Below are 11,719 nucleotides of genomic sequence, written 5' to 3' on the forward strand. Positions count from 1 at the left end.
CACACCTATCTTCATCCATTCTCGCCACATGACCATACCATCGCAATCGTCTCTCTTGCACGCAACAACTGATGCTTCTTAGGTACAACATTTTTCTTAGGGAACTAACACTCTGTCGAGTAAGTACACTGACATTACACATCCATCGGAGCATACTGGCTTCATTCCTCATGAGCTTACGCATGTCCTCAGCAGTCACGGCCCATGTTTCACTGCCATGTAGCATGGCAGTTCGAATACATGCATCATACAGTCTGCCCTTTACTCTGAGCGAGAGGCCTTTAGTCACCAGCAGAGGTAAGAGCTCCCTAAACTTTGCCCAGGCTATTCTTATTCTAGCAGTTACACTCTCAGCGCACCCACCCCCACTACTGACTTGGTCACCTAGATAACGGAAGCTATCAACTACTTCTAATTTTTCCCCCTGGAAAGTGACGGAAGTTGTTTTCTGCAGATTTTCGGAGGTCAATGCTCCCGAGCATCTGCTACATATAAAGACTGTCTTCCCAGTTAGCCTACCTTTGACATTGCTGCACCTCTTATGTGTCCATAGCTTACACTGGGTATATCTTATAGAGTTTCTACCTACACCTTTTCTACAGATCGAGCAGGGCCATCTTCCTGAGGACATTTGTGGGTTGCCTACCTTTCTACTTATTAGTACTTTGGTTTTAGCTAGGTTGACTCTAAGGCCCCTTGATTCTAAACCCTCCTTCCACACCTGGAACTTCTCCTCCAGTTCTGATAGTGACTCAGCAATTAGAACGAGGTCGTCAGCATAGAGGAGCTCCCAGGGGCAACCTGTCTTGAATATATATATATATATATATATATATATATATATATATATATATATATCGTGCCAGTGACATGTAAAAGCATCCACTACGCTCTCAGAGTGGTTGGCGTTAGGAAGAACATCCAGCTGTAGAAACTCTGCCAGATAAGATTGGAGTCTGGTGCAGCCATCTGGTTCGCCAGACCTCAGTCAAATCGTCCAACCCATGCTAGCATGGAAAGCGGACGTTAAATGATGATGATGACGATGATATATATATATACATACGACAGGTTTCTTTCAGTTTCTCTCTACTAAATTCACTCATAAGTCTTTGGTCAGCCCGGGGCTATAGTAGAAGATTCTTGCCCAAGGTGCCATACAGTGGGACCGATCCTGGAACCATGTGGTTGGGAAGCAAGCTTCTTACCTCACAGCCATGCCTGTACCTATTAAGGGATTTCTTTTTTTTTAGGCGTAAAAATAATTGGAAAATATCATTTTCATCTCTGAAATGACTATTGCTTTCAGCAATAAACATGATTTATCAGGAATATTGAAATTTTACACTTAACGGCCTTTAATAATTTAAATGTAATCTGACCACTTTTTAGGTTTTTGTAATTAACATAAATTATTAATAATTATTAACAGTATTTCATTTTTTTTTAAATTGTCAAAACCTGTCTTTCAAAGGAAGGATGGCTTGTTGGCATAGTAACAAAATCGAAGGATTCAATTTAATTAAGAGCTTATTATTTACAGTAGAAATAGAAGTGATTTTTAACAAATATCTGGCGCTCTTCATTATATTTCTTAATAATTGATTTTCAGCCTAAGAGCTGCCTACAGTTTCTGCAATATGTCATTTCTGCAATCAGCTATTCTGTCAACAAGACAGAATAGTTAACTGCAGGTATGGTTAAAAAACAAAGCCAAAAAAAAACAAAAAAACATGTAAATATTATTGGTTTCAAATTTTGGCACAAGGCCAGCAATTTTGGGGAGGGGTTAAGTCAATTACATTGACCCCAATTCTCAACTGGTACTTATTTTATCGACCTCCAAAAAGATGAAAGGCAAAGTCAACCTTTGTAGAATGTGAACTCAGATATAAAGACAGATAAAATGCTGTGAAGCATTTTGCCCAGAACATGTATATAATATTAGCAGCAGACATCACAAGGTGCAGGTAAATCTGTGTGGTTAAGAAGCTTGTTTCCCAACCATGTGGTCTTGGGTTCAGTTCTACTGTGCAGCACCATGAGCAAGTGTCTTTTACAATAGCCCCAAGCCAACCAAAACCTTTTGAATGGATTTAGTTGATGGAAATTGAAAGAAGCCTGTTGTGTACACACACACACACACACACACACACACACAATCATCATCATCATTTAGCATTCGTTTTCCATGCTGGCATAGGTTAGACAGTTTGACTGGAACTAGTAAACTGGAGAGCTGCACCAAGCTCCAGTCTGATTTGGCATGGTTTCTATGGCTGGATGCCCTTTTTAACACCAACTACTCCAAAAGTGTTATGGGTGCTTTTTACATACCACCAGCACGGGTGTTTTTATGTGCCAGTTACATGACACCAACATCACCTTACAACAACAATTTCACTTGGTTTGACGGATCTTCTCAAGCATGGCATATCATCAAAGGTTTCAATCACTTGCCATCACCTCTGTGAGGATCATCATCATCATTTAGCGTCTGCTTTCCAACATATATCATCATCATCATTAGCCGCCATTGTCCATGCTGATATGTATATGTATATATATATATATATATATATATATTATATATATATATATATATATCAGTCAGTAGTTCATATATCTGAAAAAGAATCCAGGTTCAAAATTTCCCCAAGACACCTGATGAAGGCTGGAGGGTATATCAGCTGAAACATTGTGTTAACAGCAAACAAGATGAAGACAAATATCCATCAAATGTAAATAAAGTAGAATATGGAATTTGAGGAAGATTTAGTTACTATTTCTAGCAGATCAAGCTACCACATAGAGGAGCTCCTCAGTGGCTCTTGTATTCAGATTTTAACCTTTTGATACCAAACCATCTGAGACCACTCCTAGTTTTATGATACAAATTCCCTATTTTAAATTGATCTAAATTAAAACCTTTGATTAAAATTCCATTAATTTGTGTTCCAAACACCAGCTTCATAATAACAAAGTTGTTTCAATAGATTTTCAAATTTTCAAAATTAATTATAACAAAAGCAGTGTATTTTTAACAATTATGGAAAAGAAGGTGTTAAAATGATGATAACAACAACAACAATAATGGTGTTTTTAATATTAATTAATATTAATTCTTTGCAAATTTTATGCTAAATACCACACGATTCAGATGAATGTGATTCTAGTGAAGGATATCTCTTGTGTGACTGTGATGCTTTTGTGTTATCAAGAAGACACACACACAAACATGTTTCTTCATATTTCTTTCTATATATGGACCTGTTTTTTAAGGGAATTGAAGAAAGGGAGTTGTAATGTTCTGTCATTAACAATCTTAAGGTTTTTAGCAGCCGTGGTATATCTTACACCAGGTCATAGATTTTATTAGTTTCTTACTCTGGCTCAAGCCTACAACTTTACAATTAAGAATAATGTGAATGTGTGACATTTATGCCTTATGTTGTTAATGCTAAAACCCTTAGGATTACTAAGTTGCTAATGCTAAGAATGTTAGCATCATAAAGTCATTAAAATGTGAAGGCTAGTGATGATCAGTACTGACATAAATTGGTTCAGAAAGACAAACAAAAATATTTGCATGTTAGTAGGCCATGAGAAAAAAAAATGGTAGAAAGTTAATGTTTTGGGTGGATCCTTTCTTTAAAGAAAAGCAAAAATCTCTCCTTTGCTAATGAAAGATTCCATTTTAAAACATTTTTGTCTATTTTTCTCATGACACTAATATATATATATAGTTAGCATATATTTCCATTAGCAATATAATAAAAATGAATTGATATTATCCAGGAATAGTCAACCTCTTACTTGTACAACATTCACTGTAGAATTATGTACTGAATTCATAATAAGTTGTTTATTTTTATTCTGATTTTAAATAAGTTTATTGTAACAACAGGAAAGCATGGTCCAGTGGTAAGAGAGTTGCACTCATGGTCACAAGACCATGGTTTCAATTCCCAGACCACTTGTGTATTGTGTTTTTGAGCAAAACACCACACATAAGTGGTTTATTTTTATTCTGATTTTAAATAAGTTTATTATAACGATATGAAAGCATGGCCCAGTGATAAGGGAGTTGCACTCATGATCACAAGACCATGTTTTCAATTCCCAGAACACTGGTGTGTTGTGTTTTTGAGCAAAACACTTCATTTTAATGTTTCTCTTGTTCACTCAGTTGTAAATAGGTAACCTTGCAACAGACTGGTGTCTCATTCAGGCACAATGTTCACCTGCCCACTTCTCAGTGAAGTAGCATTATTCATAAGCAACAACTATGTGATCAAGCACATTGTGACCAATGGTTTGTAACAACATCTGATAATTTGCTGGATACAGTATTACAGTGATTATATACTCTTAGTGTCATTTTAATTCTTGTTATTTAACCCCAAGTCAGTTCTGACTGAGAGATCTATGATGAAAGGCATTCCAGCTATGGTCCTCATTCTTTAGTTATCTTGAATCGAGAAATACTTGATTCAATGTGTCACTCCTTTTTAAAGATAGTTTGGTGTGTGATTAGAGAAAAATCCAACTACTATTTTTAGCAGATTGAGCTCATAAGGTTTCTCAGATCAGTGGTGTCTTTTGTAGCAAAACACTTTATTTAATATTTCAGTTGTTCATTCAACTGTTAACAGGTAGCCTTGTAATGGACTGGTGTTCTATGCAGGGGCAATGTTGGCTTCCTACCTAGCCAGTGTGGTGACATTATTAAAAAATGACAACAATGTGATGAAACACATTCTGACCAGAAATCCAACAACTATTTTTAGCAGGTTGAGCTCATAAAGTTTCCTTAGTGATTTTCCACCTAAGTGTTACATAATTTAACTGGCATGCTATTGATTAAGATGATGAGGGTTCCAGTTGATCCGATCACCAGAACGGCTTGCTCGTGAAATTAACATACAAGTGGCTGAGCACTCCACAGACAGATGTATCCTTAACATAGTTCTTAGGGGGATTCAGTGTGATACAGAATATGACAAATCTGGCCCTTTGAAATACATTTTTGCCAACTAAGTGGACTGGAGCAATGTGAAATAGTGTTTTGCTCAAGGATACAATGCATCACCAGGAATTGAACTCACAACTTTATGATCATAAGCTGAATACCCTAATCACTAAGCCACATGCCTTCACATAATGATAATGAGATACTGACTTACTTAAGTACCACAAAATTGTCAGATTGATTTTAACAGTAATAATTAGATGTGCTACAGGTTAAAATATATAACTTGGGTGTGTTGTTATTGTAAAACAAATGGAAAATAAAGATAAATTGGCTTATATTTAATCTTGAAATGTAAATTTTTTACTGCTTCTCTGTCAAAATAGTTGTTTGTTAGCTAAATTTGAAATATGCAGCTTTAAAAAGACAAAGATTTTAGTATCAGAGTAGATTATTACTAAAAATTTTAGTGATTAAAAAATAGCTATAAAAACAGTAAATCAGTATTTTAAGGAATTGGAATTAAGACGAAAGAATCTGAAAGATTCTCAGAGGCCTCCAAAGTATTCAACAAGCATATGTTTGCACTAATGACTACAACCTTAATAAATTTGTAAAATTTTGGTATAATTACAAGCATTATTTATTTTTGTATTATTAGATAGTCTGAGAAAAAAGTTGTCCTGTACTCATTGAAGGATGTTTCCATGGTCTCTATGAATGGTGGTTGAGAGGGCAGCTAGGGATTTTACTAACTTACTTTACTTACAAATTTAGATGGGAAGGATGTGTTCAATTTATAATCAATTGCATTACTTCTCTGAGTCAATAAAATGGATCATGTTTGATCTATTTTACAGACCCAGGAAGGATGACTGTCAAAGTCATTCTTGGCTGGGTTTTAAAAGTACCATTAATAACATTCATTCTATTGCAAGTATTTGGACCAAATTTTTCTTGCAGACATTGACTTCCTAATTTCAGGATGGGTATAGTTGCATCACATTTATCTGGGTGTCTAGAAGAGTACCTGTCCTTCCACTTTTGACATTTTTTACTTACCTGAGGAAGGGCAACCTGCTTGACCCATTTTCTTTTCAGGGGCCCTGAATCTGGTGAGAGGAAGTTGGGTGATAGCTGTTCTCAAACCAGAGACTAGACCTTGATGCTTGCAACAGAATGGACTACACTAAAGGCACTCCAAAGACCAGATGGTCATATTAAGCAGGTTAACACATTAAGTCTACCATCCAAGAACTCAGAACACAATGAGCTGGCACAAATACTGTAAGGGGTCTTGTTTGATGCTCCAAGAATTTTGAGCAACTTTATACTAACCATTTGGGTGGGTATATTCTGGAAGTAGTCTTTGATGTCTTTTTGTCTAGCAGTGACACCATTGCAATTGTAAGAGCAATACTCCATTGTGGGCTTCACCTTGGCTTTGTAGAGTATTGATAATTATCAGGTGCTGAAGTATTTTCTGGTCATGAAGAGACCTAGTCATTATGATGTAGTCTTAGCTATGTTAAATTTATCCTTTCACCAGGAGAGATTCTTAGGAGTAGTAAAACCTAGCAATTGAAGCACTCTTAGAGGTTGTTGCTGAATGTTGTGCATTAAGAGGGGTGTGGTGATGCAATGGATTATGTTTTTGTACTCTTAAAAGCTATTTAATTGTTATGTCCCTATTAAGGAAATTATTAAGGTCTCAAAAAATTATACACTGAGCAAAATAATATTTTAGTATTTATATTACTCTGTTAAACGTAACACTTATTTATTCAGATTGTTTTTCATTAATCACGTATTATCTTCAAGAGTTCAATGCTGTGATTGTTTAATTTTAGAATCATATTATTGGATAGGTGTAAGAGGCTGGATCTGGCCAGTCTGAACATAAATTAGGTAGAATATTTGGGTCGGCTGTGGCCGGTTTAAATACTAAAGGGTTAAATATTTGCGGCAGGGAGTAATTTTCTTCTTTACAACTGTATTAAATCCTATACTAAGGTCAGAAATTAATGTCTTACTAGGAATCCCTACAACTCCACAGCTGGCTGAAGAGTATTATACCTCTGACTTTGAAGATGATGAAGATGAGGAGATGACGTTGTGTAACACTGTAAACGACACATGCCAGGACAGAGAAATGATGCTTAATTATCTTCAAAATGCTCTAAGTTACCCAGAAGATCGTAAGTATTTAATATTTTGTTATCAGTAGTTCTATCTAGCCAAGGTTTACTGGTGTAGGGGGGTTAGAAAATTGTATATGAATCCCACATACATGTGTGTGTGTGTGTGTTTGCATTTGTTTGTTAGCTACTTGGTGACCTCCCATTGCTGGTGCCACCAAAAAAAAAAACCCAGTACACTCTATAAAGTGGCTGGCATTAGGAAGGTCATCCATCTGTGGAAGTCGTACCAAAGCAGAGAGTAGGGTTTGGAACACTCCTCTGGCTCATCTGTTGCAGTTGAACCATCCAACCCATGCCAGCATAGAAAACAAATACTAAATGACAATGGTGATGATAGTATATACTTTCTTCCTTTCTTTCTTCCAATCAGAAAGCAACACTTTAACAACTGACAATAGTGGAGCATTTGGACCTGAAGCTCGAAGTAACAGAATTAGAAATTTAAGACGGTAACCTTTTTAAATATTTTTACATTTATGTATTTGTTTTACAAGATTCTTGATGTGAAATTGCGTGTTGAAACAGATATTGTTATACTTAGGGATGGTCATATTTTTTGAGTTAAACATATGCACTTATTATTATTTTTAGTTTCTTTGTCAAAACTCTTTCATCACACATCCTGTGACCTCTTCAGCAACTCTCTATCCCACTATTTATTAAATTATATTTTTAGTAGCATGGTGCAATTAATAAGCAGTAATCTCATAAGTCTTCAAGTGAGTAAAAATTTGGCTATGTCTGCACTAGTTGAACAAATGAACCCAGTGCTTTTTTCTAAGTCTGGTACTTATTCTATCAGTCTCTTTTGTGAACCCACCAAGTTATGGGGATGCAAACAAACCAACACTGGTTGTCAAGCAGTGGTGGGGGACAAATACAGACGCAAAGACAAACACACACACACACACCTGATAGGCTTCTTTCAGTTTCCGTCTACCAAATCCACTCACAAGGCTTTGGTTGGCCTGAGGCTATAGTAGGAAATGCTTGCCAAGGTGCTATGCAGTGGGACTGAACCTGTAACTATGTGGTTGGAAAGCAAACTTTTTACCACACAGCCATGCCTCCACCTATAGTTTTGATTTAAATTATCAGAGATTTTTCTAAATCCTTGTTATTTCATTTTATTCATGTTTCCTTCAGCAAAGCTCATTTAAATTTACTCAATCCTTTTCATACCAACCCACTTGAGATCGCACCTGATTTTCATGATGCAAATTTCCTAATTAAAGTTATCTAAATTAAAACCTTCCTTCTAAAATTCCATGTTAATTTTGTGTTCCAAACTCCAGGTTAATCCTTTATCATTTAAACCAGTTATGTCCAGCCCAAAATATTCTACCTGTCTAATGTTCAAACCAGTCAGATCCAGATTCTCACACCTACTCTATAATGTCATTCTAAAAATATACAATCATATTATCAAAATCTTGAAGCTTTGAGATACTCTTTTACTCTTTTACTTGTTTCATTCATTTGAGTGTGGCCATGCTGGGGCACCGCCTTTAGTCAAGCAAATCGACCACAGGACTTATTCTTTGTAAGCCTAGTACTTATTCTATCGGTCTCTTTGCCAAACCACTAGGTTACAGGGACGTAAACACACCAGCATCAGTTGTCATGCAATGTTGTGGGGAAAAACACAGACACACAAACACACACACACATATATATATATACATATATATATATACATATACATATATACGACGGGCTTCTTTCAGTTTCCATCTACCAAATCCACTCGCAAGTCTTTGGTCAGCCCGAGGCTATAGTAGAAGACACTTGCCCAAGGTGCCACGCAGTTGGACTGAACCTGGAATAATGTGGTTGGTAAGCAAGCTACTTACCACACAGCCACTCCTGCAATGCCTGATTAATTCAAAACAATGTAGATAAATAATTATTATATTTGACAGAGTAATCTGAATGCTAAAGGATTAATAATGACAAAGTTACTTTATTAAATTCTTCATTATTTCCAAAAATTATTGAAACAAAGGAAGTATATTTCAATAGAAATATGGTAACAAAAGTGTTAAATATTATTATGTGAAACTATAAATTCCAACCAAAATAGCAAATAGCAAGAATGAAGGGGAGGAAATTATCAACAAAATTCCAGACAAATTGGATTTGTCTAAAATATGTAGAAAATATTTAAACTTGGTTTATAGTTTTATATTATATTATAGTTTCATAATCTGTATAACATAATGAAATTCAAGTAAACAATTAGTTTTAATTTACCTATAGAAAAAAAAAACAATTGGAAATAGAGTTATATATTATTTTGTTTTACTCAAATAGATGCAGGCATGGCTATGTAGTTAAGAAGTTTACTTTAAAATCATGTGGATCCAGGTTCAATCTCCTAGTCTGGCACCTTCAGTATGTTCTGCTATAGCTCCAGACTGACTGATGACAATGCCTCATAAGTGAATTTGGCAGATGGAAGCTGTATGGAAGCCTGTTGTGTGTGTGTGTCTATATATATATATATATGAGTTCAGCAAAAATTTAGATTCAGATGAATATGGTACTTAAGTTGAGGCACCAGAATTTAGTATGGTATTATCCAGATTAAAATCAAAATAAGTAACAAGGATATCCAGAAGTAATGCAGTACGATTGTTTCATGCAACTCCATTTAATTGAACAATGCAATCATTGCATCAATTTAAAATGTAGAGCAATCTTCACCTGCACAAAGACATAGAATTTAATTAAATTAAAACAGATGGACACACTAATATAATTATACCTAAAATCTGCAAGAAGTTGCTACACACAAAAACTATCTTCCCAGTTAGCCTTCCTTTGATATTGCAACACCACTTATGTAACCATAGCTTACACCAGGTACATCTTATGGAGTTTCTACCTACACCTTTTCTAAAGATCGAGCAGGGCCATCTTCCCAAAGGGATTTGTGGTTTGTCTGCCTTCCTACTTATTAAGACTTTGGTTTTTGCTAGATTAACTCTAAGGCCCTTCGATTCTAGACCTTGCTTCCACACCTGAAACTTCTCTAGTTTTGATAGTGACTCAGCTATGAGAGCCTGGTCATCAGCATAGAGAAGCTCCCAGGGGCATCCTGTCTTGAATTCCTGTTATTGCCTGAAGGACTATGATGAATAAGTGGGAACTGAGGACTGATCATTGGTGGACCCCTGTTTGTGTATGTGTATGTGCGTGTGTGTGTATTTATTCATACATATATATCCGTCTTTACATTCTGAGTTCAGATTCCCCTCAGCTTGACTTTGCTTTTCATCCTTTCAGGGTTGATAAAATAAGTACTAGCTGAGCACTATGGGTCAATATAATTGACTAACCCGGTCCTCTAAAATTGCGGGCCTTGTGCCAAAATTTGAAACCATTATTATTACTGTTTCAGTATATTTTAGAAACAATACACAAAACCTTTGTAGCTTAGAAATTCTAACTCTGAAGAATTAACTCTTTAGCATATATATGTTAGAGATAAAAGAGTTAATGGTAAGTATTTTCTTATATAATAACCCTGCTTATAATTTGAATCTTCATCATTTTCTTAACACTCTTTTCAGAGAATGCAAGATAGCACTGGGACCAGAGATGTTTCAGAATGTTTACAAATATCTATGGCAAGTTCGCTTAAAGAAAATAAAAGAAACCTGTCTCAATGAAGAAGAGATGAAAGGTTTGCAGGAGATAGTGAAGGAAACAAACTATGGAATGATGGTGGAACAATTGATTTTCTTTGAAGAACAAGAGAACCCTGGAATGTTTAAATAATAAAGCAGATTGTTTTTATTAGACACATCATATGCTAGAAATAAACCCAGACATCAGATCCAATGGGTTCTACAGAACTATAAATTAGCTTGAAATGTATGAGCTCATTCTCTTACCATTGTTTGTTCTTGTTCCAGATTCCCATTGGTTGTCCTTTGGTAACAACTTAATGTACAGATTTCACTGCTTTTGACTTACCACAAATATGACTTTTGTAAAAACGAGTGTTAACAATTGAATTAATTGCAGTGTATTTTAGTGACTCATAATGAGTGAAAAGCCGTTGGCCTCAGCTTCTTAGAACATGTAGGTTCTAAACTCAATATTGTAATAAATAGTTTTATGGCCTATTATTGCTACCAACCTGATGTCATTATTTGCTTACAGGAGCTGATTTCCTTATGTACAATAATATCAAAGCTCATGTTTGGAGTATAGTAACCGCTAGCATAAAATAGTATGTGATTCTTCTGTCTTTTGATTCATTCTTGTACATAATGAAGCGTATCTAAATCTGTAAAAAAAAAAAGTAAACCATCAAACAAACAAAAAACTGCACTATGGAAGAAGTCTGCTACCTGATATATAGATTTCATAAAATAAAATATTCACTACTCTGTCTGAGATATGTATCAACTCATGAACATGAATTAAAACCAAAATCCATTGTGTTTTTGTCTCTATGTAAGACTCAATCTGAATGCAAAGATTTTGTAGAGACTACAAGATTAAAATAGTGTTCAGGAGTAATACTAGATTTCAC

At 35.3% G+C, this 11,719-nt stretch overlaps 1 protein-coding gene across 1 annotated transcript in view; it reads left to right on the plus strand.

Moving 5' to 3' along the window:
- LOC115210651 (serine/threonine-protein kinase Nek11-like) overlaps positions 1-11,509 on the plus strand; it is a 94,716-nt gene extending 83,207 nt beyond the window's left edge. The window contains exons 11-13 of the mRNA XM_029779305.2: positions 7,009-7,170; positions 7,544-7,622; positions 10,749-11,509. Coding sequence (XP_029635165.1) covers positions 7,009-7,170; positions 7,544-7,622; positions 10,749-10,956 — 449 coding nt within the window. The 3' untranslated portion in view covers positions 10,957-11,509. The remainder of the gene's footprint in view (positions 1-7,008; positions 7,171-7,543; positions 7,623-10,748) is intronic.
- The last annotated feature ends 210 nt before the right edge of the window (positions 11,510-11,719 follow it).

This window comes from Octopus sinensis, linkage group LG4, assembly GCF_006345805.1.
Source record: "Octopus sinensis linkage group LG4, ASM634580v1, whole genome shotgun sequence".
NCBI classification, from domain to species: domain Eukaryota; kingdom Metazoa; phylum Mollusca; class Cephalopoda; order Octopoda; family Octopodidae; genus Octopus; species Octopus sinensis.